General features: G+C 38.9%; 1 protein-coding gene across 5 annotated transcripts in view; it reads right to left on the bottom strand.

Moving 5' to 3' along the window:
• Positions 1-8,441: 8,441 nt before the first annotated feature.
• Positions 8,442-22,556, bottom strand: part of LOC131243341 (alpha-1,3-mannosyl-glycoprotein 2-beta-N-acetylglucosaminyltransferase) — a 69,801-nt gene continuing 55,686 nt past the window's right edge. Inside the window, exons 9-19 of one of the 5 annotated variants that reach the window (XM_058242637.1) lie at positions 21,369-21,435; positions 21,233-21,301; positions 21,062-21,131; positions 20,876-20,937; positions 20,664-20,753; positions 20,193-20,287; positions 12,963-13,025; positions 12,777-12,815; positions 12,535-12,705; positions 11,592-11,719; positions 8,442-9,021 (exon numbers count right to left, since the gene is read on the bottom strand). In XM_058242637.1, the coding sequence (XP_058098620.1) occupies positions 11,603-11,719; positions 12,535-12,705; positions 12,777-12,815; positions 12,963-13,025; positions 20,193-20,287; positions 20,664-20,753; positions 20,876-20,937; positions 21,062-21,131; positions 21,233-21,301; positions 21,369-21,435 (843 nt within the window). In that variant the 3' untranslated portion in view covers positions 8,442-9,021; positions 11,592-11,602. Of the gene's footprint in view, positions 9,022-10,822; positions 11,187-11,291; positions 11,720-12,534; positions 12,706-12,776; positions 12,816-12,962; positions 13,026-20,192; positions 20,288-20,663; positions 20,754-20,875; positions 20,938-21,061; positions 21,132-21,232; positions 21,302-21,368; positions 21,436-22,556 lie in introns of those variants that run through there. The other 4 variants (XM_058242635.1, XM_058242636.1, XM_058242634.1 and 1 more) reach the window with 4 other exon arrangements.

The following is a 22,556-nucleotide window of genomic DNA, read 5'->3' as shown; positions in this document are numbered from 1 at the left end:
AGGTTCTTTCTAAGATCCGTTCTGTAGGGCTTGTATTCACTGATAATCAACTGGTTCATTTGATCATGAACAACCTACCTCCCCAATTTGGCACGTTTCTGGTAAATTATAACACTCTGAAGGACATGTGGACATTGGATGAACTTATCACTCAGTGCGTCTAAGAATAAGACAAGATCAGGCAGATGGTCAAAATTCAAAATGTTAATATTATGAACTCGGGTCATGGGCATGGGCAAAGGAATAAAGGTAAAAGGAAAAGGAAATAAGGTTCTAATAATAGATTCTCTAGTCCTTCATCTGGAAACCATGAGAATCAATCTAGAAATGGATCAAAACGCAAACGGGTTAAAGGTAAACTGTGCTTCTTTTGCAAAAATACGGGTCATATAAAGAAAGATTGCGAAGGGTTTAAGAATTGGCTCATAAAGAAAGATAATCATTTTGTTCTTGTCTGTTTTGAATCTGATCTGACCGATGTGTCAGCGGATTCCTGGTGGATAGATTCAGGAACTACTATTCACATATTCACTTCTATGCATGAATTACTATAGGCCAGGCCACCAATTGATGCAGAGCACTCAGTATACATAGGCAATGGTGTCAAGGTTGACGTGGAGGCAATAGGAGTCTATAAGCTTAAGTTGAAGTCTAGTTATTTTTTTGATTTACTAGATACATTTTGTGTGCCATCTATAAGACGCAATTTAGTTTCAATTTTTTGTTTGGATAAGTTGGGATAATCATTTCACTTTGGGAATAAAAGCTTTAGTATGTATCTTTAATTCGATTAAAGTTGGAACCGACTCTATAGTAAACAACTTATGCTAGTTAGATTTGATTGTCTCTCACGTCTATAATATTAATACCTTGCATGGAAATAAAGTGAAATTCAAACGAAGGTTAGACTATGAGAATTCCTCCATGTTGTGGCACAGGCGGCTATGCCATATATCCCATGAGAGATTAGACAGGCTTGTGCGAGAAGGAATTTTGCATTATCTAGACTTCTCTGACTATAAAGTGTGCATTAATTGCATAAAAGGAAAACAAACCAAAACTAGAAAGAAAGGTGCAACCAGGAGTATAAGTCTCTTAGAGGTGATACATATGGACATTTGTGGACCATTCCCTACAGCTTCATGGAGTAGACACAAATATTTTATCACCTTTATAGATGACTGCTCTCATTTTGGATAGCTTTACCTTATTAATGAGAAATCAGATGCCCTGGATGCTTTTAAAATCTATGAGGCTGAAGTTGAAAATCAAACTCGATAAGAGGATTAAAGTTGTCAGATCTGACTATGGTGGTGAATACTATGGCAGATGTGACGAATCAGGACGTAATCCGGGGCCATTCGCTAGATACCTACAGGATTGTGGCATTATCGCTCAGTACACTATACCTAGTACTCCATAGCAGAATGGTGTGGCTGAGAGACGCAATCGCACTCTTATGGATATGGTGCGAAGCATGGTCAACAATTCGACATTGCCAGAATCTCTATGGGGTGATGCACTCAAAACCACAATTCATATATTAAATAGGGTTCCCAAGAAAGTAGTAAGCAAAACTCCTTTTGAGTTGTGGAATGGGAGAAAACCAAGTCTCTGATATCTACATGTTTGGGGTTGTCTAGCTGAGGTCAAAATTTATAACCCGTATGAAAAGAAGCTTGATCCTAGAACCGTAAGTTGTTTCTTCATTAGATACCCAGAAAGCTCAAAAGGCTATCGATTCTACTGCCCTTCCCACTCTATCAGGATTGTTGAGATTGGGAATAGCAGATTCATTGAGGACACTGAAAACAATGGAAGCACGAATATCAGAAATTTTTTATTTGAGGAACAAAAGACTATGACTCCAGTCATAGTCACTTCAGATCACGTGGACATAATGATGCAGTTGATCCTACAGTCACTACAGAACACCATGTAGAACCTCATGTACAAACCATTGATGAGGAAAATTAAGATCACACCCAACAAGAAGAACCATTAAGAAGATCTGAAAGAGAGAGAAGGCCTGTAAATCGAGACGATTACATCGTATACTTATAGGAGCACGACTTTGGCATAGGGGTGGAAAAGGATCCTGAATCCTTTACACAAGTCAAACAAAGTGCTGATCCTTCTCGTTAGTTTGATGCCATGAAAGATGAGTTGAAATCTATGCGGGATAATAAAGTTTGGGATCTTGTAGAATTACCCACTAGAATAAGATCAATTGGTTGTAAATGGATATTTAAAACCAAGAGAGACTCTAAGAGTAATGTCGAAAGATATAAACCCAGACTTGTTACTAAGGGTTTTAACCAACGTGAGGGCATTGACTATAAGGAGACTTTCTCGTCAATATTTAAGAAAGACTCATTCAGGATTATAATGGCTCTTGTAGCTCATATGGATTTAAAGTTACATCAGATGGATGTAAAGACTACATTTCTCAATGGGGATCTGAATGAGAATGTATACATGTTATAACCCAAAGGTTTTGTAGGTAATGGCTCAGAACATTTGATTTGCAAATTAAAGAAATCCATCTATGAATTGAAATAGGCACTGCAATAGTAGTACCTAAAGTTTCATGAAGTAATTTCCTCATATGGTTTTGTAGAAAACACTGCAAATGAATGCATCTACATTAAATTTAGTGGGAGTAAGTTCGTTATGATGATTTTGTATGTTAATGACATTAAGTTGGCTAGGAGTGATACTAGAATGTTGAGCGACACCAAAAAATTCTTATCTCAAAGATTTGAAATGAAAGATCTTGGTGAAGCTTCTTACATCATCGGTATTGAGATTCGCCATGACAGATCACTTGGACTGTTCAACCTGTCACAGAAGGCCTATATTACTAGGGTACTCGAAAGGTATGACATGCAAAATTGTGCTTCTGGACAGTCGCCCATTGTGAAGGGCGACAAATTTGTCCTATTTTAGTGTCCAAAGAAGAATTTCAGTACGCATCAGTAGTAGGGAGCGTCATCTATGTTGAAGTCTGTATGTTACCGGACATTGTCTTTGTTATTGGAATATTGGGAAGATACTTATCTAATCCAGGAATGCAACATTGGATAGCTGTAAAGAAAGTATTACAGTATCTATAGAGAACAAAAGACTTCGGACTCACATACAGAAGATCTGATTTGTTGGAGTTGATCGGATATTCAGACGCAGACTTTGCAGGCTGTGTTGACACTAATAAGTCTACTTCAGGATACATCTTCATGATGGTGAGAGGAGCTGTGTCGTGGAAAAGTGTGAAACAATCTACAACAACTTCATCCACTATGGAAGCTGAATTTATTGCCTGTCATGAGGCATCTAATCAGGCACTATGGTTACAGAGTTTCTTCTCAGGTTTGCAGGTACTTGAGCATATCCCAAAACTATTGAGAATATTTTGCGATAATTCAGCTGTTATTTCCTTCTCTAGTAACAATAAGCATTCATTAAGGTCGAGGCATATCGACATCAAATATCTTGTTGTAAAGGAAAGGGTTCAGAATTATCAGGTATCTGTGGAATTCATCGACACTAAGCAGATGATTGCAAATCCGCTCACTAAAGGGCTCCCTATCACACCATTTCAGGAGCATGTGATATCCATGAGAGTCATTGATCCCATAGATGTTTTCTATTAGTGGGAGTTGAGCGTATTTTGATTTTCACTGACATTTAGAGATCTCGTTTTATACAGTTTATTTTTTAGATGATTTTGATATAAAGATTTATTTCTGCTTCTCTATATATATGCGCAAATTTTGAGTAAATAGAACTACATTCGTGTCTCGTTGGAGACATGTAAAAGCTTCAGGACCTCTTAAGGATAAGCACATATCATCACACTAAAGTGAATAATCCTCACACCACATTTCCTAGTTTTTAATCTATGTCGTTAAGATTGAAAGTAATTGTGATCGCGTCTAGCTTCACTTCACCTAAATTAAATGTTGTGATGACTACCACGTTTCAATACTGACAGTCTTGATGGACCAGATTGAATAGCATTACTCATATTGTCCAACTATTTCATTAGTTAACCATTTGGATGTTTTTTTAAAAATCAAAAGTTATTTTTAACATTATTCTATATGACAATCATTGACGTTGCTCAATGAAGCCCAAGTGGGAGAATATAAGAACTCTATGAGGTGGGCCTTACTGATTAACAGTCTGGATTGTCCTAGCAGCTGGATTATTGGTTGAGTAAACCAGTGAGCCCCACTTCAGGTGATGCGCTGCGAAACTCTGATTGCGCAGCCGTGAGTATTAGGGCTGGAATGCTATAGCAGTCTTACGCAGACAACAGTTGAGTTGAACTAGGATACACCAATATGGAGCAGTGGGAGAGAGAGTTATGATGGGATTCAAACTCTCTTCTCCACAGATTTTAAATAAGAGAATGTTGGGTCCCCAATCCAACACAGCGACAGAAATCGAAGTCCTATCTAATATTCTGTATAAGGGTGTGAAGGAAAGGAAGACTATAGCAAATGTTTCTGGTATTCTTATCTGGTATTCATGGCGTCTCAGTTAGGTAAACCATCCGAACCCTTGATCCCCATGTCCTGTGCACAGCGTGATCAATGGGCCTATTCCGCATATCTGATAAGTTCCACATGGATTGGATGGCATATAAACATGATTTGTGCAGTACTTAATTCACATGGTATGACCTTCTTAAGTTTTGAAGTGCTGTGATTTTTGGGTATTTCTTCAATCATGATAAGACACATAAAATGAATGTATTGGATGGCACATAAACATGATTTGTACGGAGTACCGCAACATTGGTACTTATGTATAAACATGATTGTTGTGGAACAATAAAATAATTTTGATTGGGTTTCCACACTTTTACATATCAATCGAAACAAATGAGACGAAGGATAGAAGAGAAACAGAAGAAAATTAGTTTTTAACTGGGAAATCCATAATCTTAGTTTTACCCTGGGAAAACCCTTTTCACCTAGTCCAAACAGAAAATCAAATTCAATTCAAGGAGGTTTGCTAAGACCACCCTTTTCAACCTATCCAAACACGAAGATCAAATTCAATTAAAAGAGGTTTTCTAAGACCACCCCTTTCAACCTATCCAAACTGAAAAATCAAATTCAATTAAGGAATTTTGCTAAGCCCATATCACATACATCCCTCACACATATACATCTCTGCTAAAGAAGCATACATACATATTTACATGATCTAAGCTTTCCATAATGTGGATCACAATGTCCACATCATCTGGCTGAAAATCAGGTTGGTTTGCTCCTAATGTGTTCCACACAGCACGCGAAATAAATAAACGGCTAGAAATTTTTTTATTTGACCTTCAATAATTTTCACATACTCTGGCCCACATGAGTTGTTAACCCCTTTGATTTTTGGATCTGATGATCTAATAAATGTGTCCCATCATATGAATAGCTCAGATTCTGTAACATTTCTCACATTGGCACATGAAATGTAGTTCGCATGAGCAAAACCGTACACTCACAGCTCGGTAAACTTCCCATTCAAACATGGATTTTCCAGCAAGCAACCAAGTATGATGTCAGTCAAGAATAGCTGCTCAAACCCACTATTAAATAGCTTGCCTAATCTTGCTCAAATGGGTTTGCTTATGTCTCCACCATAGAATGTAATTAACATCCCAAGAGCTTCTAAATGACATGTGGGACAGTCAATCATTGATCTAGACCGTCCATTCATTCATTCCTTACCGCTAATGGTAGGCCAAAATGCAAAATCACACCAATAGTCTTATCTATTCAATATACACACCACAGATTGCTTATGATTATGAAAAATCACTTTGGTTTGACGATACTGATCATTGAATCTATGACCCATAAAAATTAATGGTTTGGTTTCTTCTGCAAGGCTTCTCTGACTATTATTCTTATCTGGCAAGTATATTTCTCGAACCCAAAAGTTGGACAATAAGTAGGCTTCTATATATTACCAAGGCATACTTTCAGATTTGAACATATATTATTGAGGTATACTTGGATTTAAACACTTGACTATTTCTGCTCTAATATTATGTAGAATAACCACTTCTTTAAAAGTCTGCCGTTAAAAGAGGGCATATCAATGTATATCAAGGGAGTTTAACCATTAGCACCTCGAGCACTATTCTCAAAACCTAATTTTAACTACCATTTCCTTATATTCAAGTCTGATATCATCGTACAATTTGTTTATTTATAAGCTTTTGGAATACAAGGTAGTGTTACGAATTCTCAAACCCAAGGTATGATAATAGCTATTTCGCTATTGAAACTAACCCGTTCACTAAGTGGGCCGTCTAGATCGATGATATGTGGTCCTACATGTCAATCAAAAGCTTTACAAACATTTGTGGGTGCTTTGTGTGAAAAGCCGCTCATAAAAGTAGGCTTCCAGGGCCACCATTCCTACCTGGCCTAATAATTAGCACATCAAGAGCACTAGTTTCAAAACCCAATTCTAAAATTTCCTTAGATTTCAGTCCGATCTCATTGATACGATTTGTTTACCTATAAGCTTTAGGAATGCAAAGCAGCTTTGCACATTCTCAAAGACAAGGTATAATAATAACTATTTCTATTGAAAATTATTTTCTTTGCTAAGTGGGCTGTCTAAATCAATGATAGGTGGCTTTACATGTCAATCAAAAGCTTTAAAGACACTTGAAGATGTTTTGCATGAAAATTCTTACAAGTAAAAGTAGGTTTATTTTGATGGAAATGTCCGGATTGCATCAGCCTGGGCTGGACCATAATCCGTCCAGGCAGAGGCTCTGTGGGGCCCACCGTGGTGTATGAGTTTTACCCAAGCAGTCCATCCATTTTTCCAGATCATTTTAAGGTATGAACTCAAAATTAAGACAGATCCAAAGCTCAAGTGGACAACACCATATAAAACAACAATGGTAATGGCACCCACAGTTGAAATCTTCTTAGGGCCCACCATGATGTTTATTTTCCATCCAACCTATTCATAAGGTTATATAGAACTGGATGAATGCAAAACACAAATATCAGCTTGATCCAAAACTTCTGCGGCTCCCAAGTTTTTAATGGTGGGCATTAAATCCCCACTGTGTGGTCCACTTGAGCCTTGAATCAGCCTCAATTTTGGGGTGCGTAAGGGTATTTTCTTCACTTCCGTTAGTTTTTTTGTTTTTTTGGGTTAGCTTGTTAGTACACACCCATGCCAGTACACACTCCATGTTAGCCACCCCCGCTAGGGATCGATACCAGGTCCTCAAGTGTGGAAACGAGGTAAGCCGCAAAAACCGCTCTCTCCTATTTCATATTATTTAATGGAATATCACATTGGTACGAAATATATTCCGTTCATCATATGCGTCCATCTAAAATTGCTCTTGACCAAGAATCAAGTCAGTCAAATGTTGGTAGGTTACAGTTTACCAAAAATTTACAGCTGTAAATACTAGTTTTTTAACCATCCAACTATTTCTGATTTTTGCGGCTTACCTTTTGAATGGTCCAGATTTTTTTTTGAGAGAGGACATATCTACATGGTCAGAACCACCTAATGGATGGCTTGGATATTGCACGTGTCAGCCATGCTATCACATGTGGTGCATTTGCATTGATGGCCTTATACAAGCAAGGGGGCATAGCAAAGCTCATTATTTTTAATGACTAATTGCGTGTGTATTACCTTTCTTAATTATATATTTGTAAACTAGAAATACAAAATAAAAATTGGTTCCATCAAGGAGTTTTTTAGTCCGTTGCCAGCCTCAATATACCAATGGTCTGGATTGACCATGGCCCAACGTGAGGATTCAAGGTGGGTCTCTCTGATGGACAGAGGTCCAACCCTAGTAATACCATCCAAGTGGGCCCTCTCGTGGAAAGGATGTGCCCCAAAATTCAGTTGAGGGCTGATCCTAGCCGCTGATTTGCGGACTCCCCGGGGTTGGGCGGTTAGGAAAAATCCCAACAAGTGTCAACGTTTGTTGGGGAAAAAAAAAAAATCCCTTGATCAACGGCTAGGATCATTTGACTACCACGATTTTTGACTTATGGTGACTGTAGAGGGCAATCGATGAACCCTTCTGCTTATGAGGATGTTTAAAAAGACATCTGCTTGTCTGGTTAAAGAATGGTTAAATGACTCAGCGACTCAAACTGAGTCGCTCCAAGATCAGGACCGAGTCTGAGTCGACTGGGATGAGCTATATGGGACTCGGCCTACTCTTGTTATGGCTGTTCATGTTGGATTTTGAAGGGATGAATCATGGAACACGTGTCAACATCACACACTTCTATTAGGTGGGCCCAATCTTGAACATGCACTGGCTCAAAATCACTCAAATCCATTCATCAGCTAGGCTATATTGGTATACCAGAAAATGGACAGTCAAAATAAAATCACTAAAAGCCCAAGAGATTGCCCGTCGGGAATGGATATATAGTGGACCGCTTATTCTGACATGGTCCGCGAAGAAGGATCATTTGTATCATTAGTTAAGTATACATAATATTAATACATATCCAAAACTGACGTTGTAACTTGTAATTGCAGTAATGAAATGAATGCATCCCACATACCTTGTATTATATATTACACATGCCAATATTACATAAATCAGAGAATTGTAAATCATAATAGCTGTTTGGATCAAAGATGATCCATAATCCGGTTCGCGGGGTTTGGTGTGACTTAAATTCGGTGTATATTTATTTGTAGCCCACTTGAGGGGCGGACCGGCTAATCTAAGGACAACCCATTTTCACATAGAGCTGGATCTGGAGCACGGCTGGGTCCGGCGTCACTCAGCTTGCTATCCAGGCCTCAATACTGCACATGGCTTGATTGGGGCCAACTCAGCTTGCGACCAGGACTCAACACGCCATTGTCCATTTGTGCCCCCCATCCAATACCAGCTGGGCTTGGATTGATGGTCCATCAAAAGTCCTAACTAGGGTATGCAGGATGTTTAATCTCATCACCATTCTTTCTGTAAACCACCTAACCTTCATCTGTATCCTGAAAAACTAACCAAAACTCTTTCATTATCAATGCTCAATGGATTATTACTGACCTGATTTTTTTCTCTATTCACAGAAGACAGCAGCCACTTGACCTCGTCCGGTAAGGGCGGGGGGCTCGAGGCAATATCTATAGAAAGACTGCAACTTGGGTTTTCAGTCTAAGTGGGGCCCAAATTTAAGGGATCCAAACCCCTAATACAATTGCTCCACCCTGGATGGCCTATGCACTAAAACTCTCCCAGATTGGAAAGTCATAACCTTTTCGATTGGTGTCCAGCAGATGGACAGTTGAGAAAGAAAATACAAAGGTCCAAAGGTCCACATTCAATCCAAAAGGTGAAATAGTCACGGATTCGATGGCTATCATCTTCTAACGTGAGGGATTCCTTGATGAATTGAATTTCTAAAAGGCTGACTCAGAGATGGTTCCCAAAGCAATACAGTTTTTTTTTTTTTTTTTTACTGCCCATGTCAAAGCTAACCGAAAAGATAATGGCCGACTGAATTGGGATTTATTCTTGGAAGATACAAAAATGCAAAACTGAGTTTGTATTGTTGCTGCTGAACAAGATTCTGCCATTGCAAACCTCATCAGATTGCAGAAGATACTGGACTGGTCTAGTTGCCAACTAGAACTATTTTGGCCTAGAGGAATGGTATTTCCAGATACCCATCCTCAAACACAGCACACAACACAAATGCCCAACACACACCCAGTCACAAGTGTTAAACATGCATTAAATTCATGGGCGGTTCCCGCGTAGTTCTAACACTCACCAAATCGACTCAAAACACGCCGTATCAGCACAACAGCCAGATTTCGAGCTGAGTCTCGGGGAAAATCGGTCCTGAGCCTAACACGTTCTCAACTCATGACGACTCAACTACTCAGTTGACTCAACATGACTTGCAGTGACTGAAACTGAGTTACACTATAAACATTAATAAAACATAAACAGGGGAGTGAGATGAACCCATGACCTCATGTACAAGAACAGATGAACCTAACCAGAAAACCAAACGATGGCTAGTTGACAATTCTTGTATGTCATATTACTTAAGTATTTTAACAATGTTAAATATCTAATTCTATTCCTAATTTTTTAATTTATAAATTATTAAATATCAAGTAGAATTTTTGTCTCAATCCGACCCTGCTGATCATAGAGTCACATCGAGTTTTCTGGTTTTCAAACTATGGATTCCCACAGTAAATGTTCCTTGGCTACGGAAAAAAAGAAAGAAAGAAAAAAAGGGATTGCAAGGAAAATGATAGTCACACTAAAACCCAGCCAGTGGCTGGCCTGATTTATGACAGCACAATGCAGGCAAGGAACCTGATGAACATCCCAGATCCTGCACACGTGACATGTGCTTTTAGGGCTCTAGAAACAGCATTCCTCTTCAGTTGGTCAACATGCATAGTAGGCAGTATGTATAGCAGCAGTGCTCCTGGAAAGCCGATCAACAAAATCAAACTCAAGACTTGCTTATGCTGCAAAATAATGCCCGTCTAACAGATTCAGGCACTAATGGCCCGTCTGGATGCACCCTCCGAAAGGGCATTTGAGGCCCTAAACACCGTTCTGATCCAGAGGGCAGTTGATGTTGTGTGTTTGGATGCACTTTGCAAACCACTGCCCCATCTCTGCTTGACAAAATAGGCACTGACAATCTGACTTAGCAAAAAGTAGACTGAAAGCAAGCTTAAACCCCACCTTTTTTGGAAACCACATTTTGAGGAAGTGCTGCTAAATGGTCCCTGAGATAGTGTTAGTGCAATAATCTCAGCAATCTCAAAAACATGGAATGAATGTCATTGGTATCAGGTGTATCCCTTGAAGAGTGCTATTACAGATTTCTGTCTGAATTATTTGTTAGAAGCCAGGCAAAAAAGGAACTACAAAAATTGCAGTGTTTTACTAGTCTATATATAGTTACATGGTGTTCTAATCAGCATGAAAAGAATAACATCATGTGGGATGACCCAAAATAGGCATGCACATTATCAACAACTGGCAGCATAGGCATTCGATAACATGTTGAACTCAGCTGGTACAAAGCAAACCACTAGAAATTTTGGTCATTTCATGTCCTCTATATGAACCCGAACCTCATTGGTCCTTCCATTTGGTGTATGATTTCATGGCCTTCAATTCTCTGTATCGTCCATTGATCAAGTTCAAATCTCTTCCACAGTATATTTTCCCACATCTATAATAAACATGTAGAACAACACTTTTTAAAAAAAATAAAATAAAATAAAATTCTTAGCTTTTTCTTCTTTGTAATTTCAGCTGGTGTGGGAAACAGCAAATTGTAACTGCATCTACAATGACCCATTCCAAAGTCTCAGCCAGAAATGGGGAAATGTTCTGTTTTTTCAGTCAATCCAATCTGCGTCGCATTTGGGGTGGACCCGGAAATGGAAACTGCATTAGGCTGGCTCCCATTTCCTGGCTTATAGCCGCAAATTTGGGAACTTCCAAATGGGTTCTAAAATCAATAAAACAAGGGAAGCTCGTAGAAAGACTTAGTACAATTTGTAATAATATAACCACTGACCTCCTTTGGCATCAAGTGTGTTGGATTCCAAGTTCCCTCAGAGAGTCTGGGCTGACAAGGAATATGCGCCTTGGAGTTTGAAACCGGAATACTACAACTCCTTTATATGCTGTCCTTGGAATGCCATCCTGAAGAAATGAAAAGATTTGCTTTGAATTCAACACTGCCCCTTGCTTTGCTATGAAAAACTTCAAAAAAAATATTTTTAAAGAAAAGAAAATGAAAGAAAATTGTTTCTCATGAAGACAAATCCATTTGAATTGTATGAGCATTACCGATTTCTGGGCATCTGTCAGACACAAAAAAAGGGTAGCACATATGGGTGGCAATGGCAACCTGGCCCGACAAGCCCAACCAGGCTTTTAACTGGGCTTGAACCTATTAGCCATGCTTGACCTTACATGCATAGCCTGTTCAATATTTGGGCTGGGCTTGAGTTCAAATCTTTTAGCCCAACTGACTTCATATGTACAAGTGTTATATCCACCAAATACACCATTCCAATCCTCAATTAGGTAATCCATGCATCTTGAATGTAGACCATTGGCTTATTCCTTTTAAGTATCTTTTTCTTTGTGCATGTGGCCCACTTGATCAAGTGATAGATTAGGAGCATTCAAGTTGGAACTAGGGACTTAATCAATTTTCAGGCCAGGCCAGGTCCGACCCAGGCCCAACCAATTTTTTCCATGCTCTGGCTTCAGCCTACTAAGCCGCCGGCCAGGCTCAGACCTCAGGCCTAGCAGGCCCAGCCCAAACCCAAACACAGAATTTTTAGTTGCTTATGACAGAAGTAGGCAGACATCTGAAGACCAGGGGAATTTCAACCAATTTGGAAATCAAGGTTCACTGTCAGTCTTAACTTCAGCATGCACTTGAAATGAATTAAGATATTAAACTTCCAAGCAAGAAATGAAAGAAATGCCAAAGGATGCTGAATTGCCTTCCATTCTTCAAAAACTCCAAATTGGTGCGCAATTCGTTCGAAATCAGCCTGGTCATTGTACTGTACACGCACATCACCATCTATATTGTATGCCTTCAAAACAGCATCGGTTCCGTGGACATGCTTGGCATTCGCAACAAGGTTTGCAAAATACTTAGAGAATTTATCCTGCATACAGCAAAACATGGTTTACTTAACACACGTTGTCATCTGAATAAACAAGTAAAAGAAGAATTTACCTCTGACAGGTAGCTGAGATCCATTGATTTCCAATCAACCTTTGGTGACGATAGATCAAAACAAATCAAATGGTTAACATAAGAAAGATTCAGCAGCTAAAACCATAAGGAATCAATGTTATAACGTAAAGAGACATTCAGAAGCTAAAACCATGAGGAATCTACGCAAAAAAATCAGCTACCTACATTGACATCATTTAGCTTAATAGGCTCCAGATATTTTTTGAAGAACTGCCCCAGACTAGAGCCCTGCAATGCCCATATGCCAGTTATTAAAAGAATAAAAAAGTCAAGGATTTGTAACACCCAAAGTTAGGTGAGACTAAAGAGGAAGAAGTGTAGAGAGGCATTTTATTTGTGTATGGATGCCTGCATTGTATCCTTTTTGTGTATCCATGAGTACTATTCTATGCTCCTTTATCAGCAATAAAGTTTTTGCCCCTTCGGGGGACTAACACCTAAGACTATTGCCCTAAATCTCCCTCTTCTCTCATCTCCTCTTCTTCCCTTCTCTTCTCTTCTCCTTTCTTTCCTCTGCTTCTTTTCTCCATTAATTCTTCTACGTGGTATCAGAGACTCCACAGCAGAGAGGAGTTTTCTCCCTAGGACTATTGCGATTGCCAGCACCCATATGTATGAGGTCCCCTTGGAAGAAAAATCTACAGCATTTGACAAAGCATGGCTTGACACGATTTATGGTGATTTTTTGAGAATTACGTTTTTAAGGGTGTTTTAAAAATAAAAATAAATAAATAAATAAATAAATAAAAAAAAAAAGATTAGAGGAATGGTCCGACAATGCCCATTTTTCATTTTTTTCATTGTGCTGTTTAAGGTGGGACTTCTTGAGGCCGTTGGCCATTCATGTACGATCCATATATTATTTTGGATCTCCCTGGACTCGAACCATGGCAATTCATGGAGATTTCAAGCTTTGGTGATGATTCTTTGAGTTTCAGCTAGTTGAAAAAAGGGGTTTTGTGAATTGTGGAGAGGCTTTTTTCCATTTTGTATCGGTATTGGTGGTTTGCTATAGTATGGTGATGAAGTAGTGGGGTGATTTGATCCTTCTTGATACTCCTTGATATGAAACTGTGCCATGCTTAGCGGTATGATGGCTCATAGGTTGTTTTTTGAAGCTAGCATCCCACAATTACGGTGTGTAGATTCTGACTTCGGAGCCACAGGGTGAAGCTAGGCATGTATTAGGGTCCGTGACAATTGTGTGATAGTTACAGTCATTGTAGTACAATTGGAGGTACGTCTTAACATTCAAGCAATGTTTAAAGTTCCACAATGATTCCAAGAGGCATTATGCACCTGGCATGGGGGATAATCCCAGATGGCAAATTACCATTGTTAAATTTGATTGTGAGAACTATTTGGCATGGTCAAAATCAGCCCACATGTTCATCAAAGCTGAAAGAAGCTAGGGAACTCAAATGGGTCAATTAAGGAGCCTCCCAAAAGTGATCCATCACATGCTGATCAGGTAGCAGAAAATATGACCATAATGTCTTGGCTACTACTTTCCATGAAAGCCAAAATCAATGATACCTTTGTGTATTATGAGACTACCAAAGAGATTTGGGATCCTATGGCAGCTATGTATTCTCAAAAAAAAAAAAAAAAAAAAAAAGAAAAGAAAAAAAGAAAAAAAGAAGAAAGAATGTTGCTAGGATATTTCAGTTGACGCGTGACATCACCAATTTTCATCAGGGGAGAAGTCTTTGGCAGACTATTACACCACACTTTCGTCAGAGTATGAATTGTCATGTAACCTGTTCATACTCAGATTCTCAGTCGAGAACCTCCTTTTTCACTTGGGACCATCTTCGCTTCTTCAATAGGAAGAAAGTCGGCAAAAAGTTATGTTGGAGATTGTATCTACTGCTCCAGATCTCTTTGATCTGGCAAGTTGATATAGCAATGGACATGGTGTGCTGGATACCCAATCTGATAGTGGTGGTGGATTCGAATCTGGCTCAGATGGTGTGGGTCATGGCCATGGTGAAGTTGATGTGAGTCGTGGCCATAAGGACTTCGATTATGGTTGTGGTAGCGTGTCCGCCCTCACCATACTAAAGCATCATGTTGGGATTTAGTCGGTCGCCCGCCAAGGAAGGCCTAGAGTGTTGCTACTAAACTCCCTAAGAGGGTGCGAGCCGAGTCTCATGGTCTAGTGTCCCCAAGTGGTATCATTAGGGGTGTACACAAGTCGAACCAAGTCGAGCTTGGCACAACTCGACTCGGCTCAACCACTAGCTGACCCCAACTCGAACTCGGCTCAGCTCGGTCCTCGAGCCTGACTGGCTAGCTCAGCTTGGTTCGGTCAGCAGCGTGGGCCAGTTCAAGCCAAGATCGAGCCTCTGCGGCATTCTCTCAAACACATGGAATGCACCTTCAATTTCTCACAAAATGTAAAGCAACAATATCAGTTTACAGGTATTTCATCAAACACTCAGTAATCAACATAAAAATCAAGATACAAGGGTATTTGTTTCATATCCATACCTTCCTCGCCACCCGCCGACACTTCGTTGAGTCATTTCATCAAACACTTGCAGAGCAACATCAATATCAAAATAACCGAGTCACCAAACTGGTTTGATTTGAGTTCGATTCGAGTTGGGGTTCGATCCGAGTCAAGTCGAGCTTAGGCAAGCACGAACTCAGCTCGAAATTTTTTCGAGCTCAAAAAATCAGCTCAGCTCGACTCGACTCGAACTCAGTTTCGAATCGAGCTTTTTCGAGTCAAGTCGAGCGAGCTAACTCGGTTCGTGTACACCCCTAGGTATCATCAAACATTCAGGATGAGAAATTACTGACCTGCCTGACCATTCTTGAAGGATCATCCTCCCTTCATCAGTCTAGCACCAGCATCCACCCACAGTGTCTACATCCTCTATGAGTCTAGCCTCGATAATCGATTGTCATGCCTCAGATCACATGACAGGTACAAACTCTCAGTTTCATTCTAATTTCCTTGTGCCAACATCTAATAATAGAGTCAAAATTATTGATGTTTCTTACACTCATGTTGAAGGGATGGAAACCATCCATGTATTCCATCCATATCTTTGTCCTATGGTCTTCATGTGCCATGATTGCCTACTAATTTACCGTCAGCTAGTTGTCTCACCAAGTCCCTTAACTGCATTGTAATGTTTTTTTTTTTCTTCTCATTGTGTTTTTGGGGACCTGACAAGCCTTTATCTTCTTCGACTTACAAATAATGTTAGATCAATTTTCCAGACTTCCAATAGAGAAGGGTCACACGAATATAGGATTATGTATTGGCATCGTCATCTTGGACATATCCCAATAAGTAGCTTGCGAGTGTTATTTCCTTTTTTATTCCAATCTAAGGATGATAGTGTGTTATTATGTGAAACTTGTCAAATTGACAAACATTGTCGACCATCTTATCTAAATAGTAGTAATGAACAATGTTATGTGCTTTTGCTCTTATTCATTCTGATTGGGGTCCTTCACCAATTACTTCTACATTTGGTTATAAATATTATGTCTATTAAGGACTGGACTCAAACAACTTGGGTCTATCTTATAAAATCTAGAGATAAAGTGCTTTGGATTTTTCATAAGATGGTTGCTAATTAGTTTGATGCCAAAATCAAAATCTTGCGTTCTAATAGTGGTGGGGAATGTCTCAAATGACTTTCAAAAGTACTTGATGGAAAATGGTACTGAATCACAAACCACTTGTTCCCATACCCCTCAACAAAATGGGTAGCTGAGAGGAAAAATAGACATGTTTTGGAAGTTGCTTGTGCTCAGTTTCTGGAAATGGATGTTCCGAAAGGTCTCTAAGCTGATGTTGTTTTAACTGCTACTTATTTGATCAATAGAATGCCCGCCAAGATCTTAGAAGGAAAAGCACCAATCCAGGTTTTACAACTTGGTCAACCTCTCTTTGCTATTCCTTCAATGTGTTTTGTTCAAATTCCCCGTGTTCATAGAGACAAGTTAAACACCAAGGTTGTCAAATGTATCTTCTTAGGTTACCCATGCAACCAAAAGGGACACAAGCGCTACTCTCCTAACATTCTTGGTAGACAGCTTGTCTCTATGGATGTTACATATTTTGAAGGAAGATACACCATTTTATTCCCTCAAGGGAAGCCCCTCATTTCTCCATCTTCTATAGAATTCTCACCATCTTCATGTTTACCCATTCCTACATTTGACACTTCTTGTTCCACCTCTTATGTTAATCTCCCTCCCTCTTCATCTTTTGAGTTACTTCTTCCCAGTGTTTAAATTATCTCTGATATTATCTTTATCTCCAACTCAACGATACCGATTACAGTGGTAGTATCAGAAATTTTAGGTATTAGCAATGTATCGCTAAGTATCGCCAACATATCAATATCGCTAATGTAATTGCCAATATTTTTAACTATGTAAATTCTAGGTGTCGCTTGTATTGCCAATGCATCAATATCGCCAATATTTTCTACTATGTAAATTCTAGGTAATGTTTGTATCATAAGTGTATCGACGATATGTCAATAATAGCACCAACGTATTGATATCATCAGAATTTTGTTTATTAGAAAAAAAATTTTATTTCAACTTTTTTTCATGGGAACATGGTTGTATGTAGTGTTCAATTTGTCATTGATAATATTAATAACATCTCGATATTATTGAAATCGCAACATGCATGATATTGAGACCACAATCTTTCATTTCCTTTCCAATTGTTGATGATTTCTTGGTGAAATATCATGTGTTGTTGATATTTTGCAATATCGATGGATGTTTGGATGGTTTAATAGGTTGGATGGGATGGTTGGACTGATTTCTTATAACAGCACATGCTTTTAAGGCCCCATTAAATGGAAACATGTTATATACGCATTCTTTTTGCAATTTTTTATTTCTAAACATGCAAATATGTACATTTTAACATCTCCTGAAGTTTCGCTGAAAATTCCACTGTTTTCCCCATGTTTCCTTGCATTTCCGGTTATCAGTGATATTATTGGCGATATCAATATTGTTTCCGTATCCTTGGCCAACAAAACTTGTAGCGATACTGATACTTCAAACACTGCTTCTTCCTCGGCAGTCATGAATCTTGAAGACATATTCAACATAAGAAATATGATGATACTCGCTTTCACTTCATGCCCTTCCTGCACTAGGTATGTCTTCGCATTCATATTTGACTGATCTTCCTATTGCTCTTTGTAAAGGGTAGCGAGCATGGACAACTGATCCTATTGCTAATTTTATTTCTCATCATTATCTTTCTCCCTCATATTGTGGATTTCTTTCAAATCTCTCTTATGCTATGTCAAACATGCCCTTTCTAATAAGGTCTGGAAAAGTGCCATGATAGAGGAGATGTGTGCCCTGGAGCAAAACCAGACCTAGGACATTGTGCCACCCCCTCTAGGAAAAAGGCGGTTGGTTGTAAATGGGTCTTCACAATCAAGCCTACACCCAATGGAGAAGTGGATCAGTACAATGCTTGCCTCGTAGCTAAGGGATTTACACAAACTCATGGGCTTGATTTCTATGAGACATTTGCTCTAGTTGCGAAGTTGAATTATGTGCATGTGTTGCTCTCCTTGGCTGCAAATCTTTCATGGTCCCTTCACCAACTTGATGTAAAAAATGACTTTTTGCATGGGGATCTTTAAGAAGTGTATATGGCTCTTTAGGCTATCTCTATTGTTGAGAAAGAGTTCTTTTGTAAGCTCCAAAAAACTATTTATAGGTTGAAGTGATCTCATCGGGCATGGTTTGAGCGTTTCAGAAATGCTTTACTAAAGTTCAGGTACACTTGGAGTAATGCCGATCGTACCCTTTTCCTCAACCGTACTGTTGACCTCTTCATTGTTATTGTGTATGTTGATGATAAACTTGTCATGGGTGATGATATAAATATGATCAAATCTCTGAAATTGCTTTTAAGAAGTTTGATTTTAAGGATCTTGGCCCCCTTTGCTATTTTTGGGCACTAGAAGTAGCTAAATCTTGACAGGGGACTGTCATCTCACAATGAAAGTATACTCTTGAAATTCTATGGGACAACAATCTTCTTGGTGCTCGCCCTGTGGATCCACCCATTGAGCCGAATCATCATCTTCAACTTGATAGTGGTGATCCTCCGCCAGATGTTGGAATGTATCAACGTTTGGTGGACAAAGTTATCTATTTGCATATGTCATCGTTCGTCAGTGCAGTGAGTCCCCGGACATGTCATCTTGATGACGTGTATCGTATCTTGAAATTTCTGAAAGGTCCTCTAGGTCAAGGTGTTCTTTATTCTGAACGTGGTCATCTTTCAAATTGAAGCTTATACGAACGCGGATTGGGCTGGGTCTCCTGATCGCCGATCTACTTCTGGTTACTATACTTTAGTCAATGGAAACCTAGTTACTTAGAAAGCAAGAAGCAATTTGTTGGGGCCCAATCTGGTGCTGAAGTGGAGCATCAAGCCATGGCTCATGGTGTCTATGAGTTTCTCTAGTTGAAGACCTTGCTGATAGAATCAGGCCTTCCTGTCGTTGCTCCAATGAACTGTGACATTTAGCTACCATTCACATCTCTTCTCATCTGTCTATCACAATCGTACCAAGCATATTGAGGTTGATTGCTACTTCATCCAAGAAAAAGTGACCTCGAAGGAAGTTTCCATGTCATATCAGAAATTGAATGATCAACTTGTTGATTTTTTAGCTAAGGGGATCTGTTGTCATCAACTACACCATATTTGTTACAAGTTGGGCATGATCGATGTTCTTTCTGCACCATGATGGGAGTGTAGAGAGAGACATTTTATTTGTGTATGCATGTGCTTATGTGTAGTCTTTTTGTGTATCCATAAGTACTACTATTCTATGCTCCTTTATTAGTTATATATAAAGTGTTAGTCCCTTTTAGGGACTAACACCTAAGATTATTGCCCTAAATCTTCCTCTCTCCTCTCATCTCTTCTCCTTCCCTCTTCTTCTCTCCTCCTTCCTTTATTTCCTCCTACCACTGGAAGTAGAATATTCCAAGTCAGAACTACACCAGGAAAGCCAATGCATGCTAGTGAGTTGGGAATGATAAATACAAATTTTTACTCGAAGATCATGATTGGTTTAGGGCCCATCCAGAGGTTTCCAGATTTCAGAGGATAGGATGCACTCCGCCCCCATGGAAAGCGGATAAGAATCACTCAGAACCATTCCTATCTCATTTGAAATTTAAGGTGAAAACACCTGGAAAACTGAGCATTGCCCAAGCCACCATAAAAACAAGGTGGAATAAGTCCTGATTTCTGGGGATTTCCAAACAGCCTCTTTAACTTTATGGAACACCCATTTTTGTGAAGTATCTTCAAGGTTGAGATACATGAGTTTGGATGTGACTAAAAACATAGAGCATAATACATACATGTTCACCGAAATTGTATGTCCTGCAAACTTCTGGACGAATAAATTGTCGATCTTTGTGTACCTCTTTTAACCTCACCCAGTCATCCCAGTAAGTAAAATCTTGTCAAGGAAGAAAGTCTAACAGCAACAATGAAATGCCTCTAGAAGGATGATGTCTCATCCATTGTACACATGGCATGCATGTACGAGTCCAGACTGTCCAAATCAAGAGTTCCATTGGGAATGGAGAATAGATCACAGACACATTGAATTTGGACCAACCAATTTATTTTTCAGCAATCCATTTGATGGACACCATCTGAATGGTAAGATATGCTCCATCCAAAATGGACCCCACAATTCGGATGGCATGGGTTGCCATGCAAGCATGCGAATGCCATGTAAAGGGTGGATGAGTCACCACCATTTAAAATGGCGTGAATGAAAACCACAATTTAGATCGATGAAGATATCGAAAACCAAGGATATGCTTTAGGCCATTTTGGTGAGAGCTCATCCCATGTGGACTTTAAAAGCATCCATCCAAGCCCAGGAAAGAAATCTGAGCGATAAAGAACTTCTACAGAGTACAAAAAAGAAGTTTGTATAAACACAAAATCTGAGCAGTAAAGTACATGATTCTTGATCCTCGGAGGACAACAAATAAAATTGAAGTAGACTGGTGGTATCATATAAACTTACTTGGATCATGCACAAACTGCTTTTGTCCATTGTCATTCCAAGATGAAACAGCCATAATGGTCCTTTGATGGTATAGTATCAGAAAAGAGTGCAAGATGTTAAAAAGGGCTGATAGAGTATGGGCCTAAAATAATAATAATAATAAAGATAAAATAAGAATGTAACCGCTTCTTCTATGGAACATACTTATCATTGTCGAGAAGAGTTGCTGCAGCCTCAAAATAGTCAAAAAAATCTGGTGCAATCTCCATGTCATCTGTATTCGCAAAGAGATTGCTACTTTAATGCACGAGTTTCAAATGGTTCTATCGCATAATGAGGAACCCAAAGAAAATCATGCAGCAAGCCTTCAATCACCTTCTAGTATAATTACTCTGCTGAAATTATGCCTGTAAAATAATTCATCCAGTGCCCATTTGTAGTGACCTGAAGAAGCAAACATATCAGCAATGAAAATAAGAAAATGAAGACAAAATAAAGAAACTACACTTACGTGCAATCTTGTAGTATGCAATCATATCTCCAGGCCTTTCAGTTTGCACTGGTTCAAAATCCAAATGCTGCAGCAAACTAAAATCAGTCCCTATAGTATCTCTTTATATATATATATAATCTAGAAATTGGTTGTTGATAAGCTGGTTGCTTTAAACACGTTTCTGAAAATAATCTCTCAGCATGTCTTGTCACCACATTTTCTAGTAATAATTCTACTGAATGTATCAAAATGCATGAAAATAGGCCGCAGGCACTAATGTATCCATACAGCATCTCTGACAGGATGAAATGCTGAAATCATGGATTTTATTAACTGTATAACAATCCTTAGACACACTTTGTTAGCATACAAGAAGCAAACTATAATTTTCAAGGGGAAAAAAAAAGGAAAAAGAATAAAGAAAAAAAAAGGAAGCCAACTAAAACATACTTTTACCATTCACATGTTGCGGGGTGCATGTGCCCAAAAGTGGAGTTCAAAACCTACTCAGGCTACTAAGCCATGGCAGGGCTCTTATCTAATAGATCATCAAGCAGAATTGGCTTATTCTGATAACAACACTGATTTTATATTGATAGTAGTGAAAAAAAGAAGGATATTCAAAATCACTAAGGTTAAATATTCACTTGAAACCCGATAAGCAGGAATTGTGGAAGAGAGCTGTGATTACCCAGTATATTTGTTTGTCAACTAGATATGCATAATGTGTTCTTGCAACTAACAACGCATGCATGATTTATGGCTTTTAATACTCTACACATGCAGCCACTCATTGATTGTATGTACAAGAAGCAAAGATTTTAATTAGCAAAAAAGGCTTTGTATGTAAGAAACCCAGTTTGGCCAAGTCTGCCAGTTGACCCATAACTCGGGTGAGTCGGCTAGGCGTGCCACCCAAGTCAACCAAATCTTTACACCATGCTGAGTAAAGAAGTAGATTCAGTGGGGCAGAAAACTAATGTGATTCTGGTGAGTTTTCCTGAGTTATTTAATGACTTGGTGCTTGGCCGAGTAAAATACACTGGGTCATATCAGATTGTCTTGTTGGTTAAAAAGACCCATGACCATTAAAGTAATATATATCATCATCAACTAAACCTTATGCCAACTAATTAGGGTCAGCTACACAAATCCTATTCCAACATTCCACTCTATCAAGGACCATATTCTTAGTCAAGCCGTATG

Source organism: Magnolia sinica, chromosome 4, assembly GCF_029962835.1.
Source record: "Magnolia sinica isolate HGM2019 chromosome 4, MsV1, whole genome shotgun sequence".
Classification (NCBI taxonomy): Eukaryota; Viridiplantae; Streptophyta; class Magnoliopsida; order Magnoliales; family Magnoliaceae; genus Magnolia; species Magnolia sinica.
The sequence above is the reverse complement of the archived record's forward strand: the minus strand, read 5'-3'. Positions and strand labels throughout refer to the sequence as shown.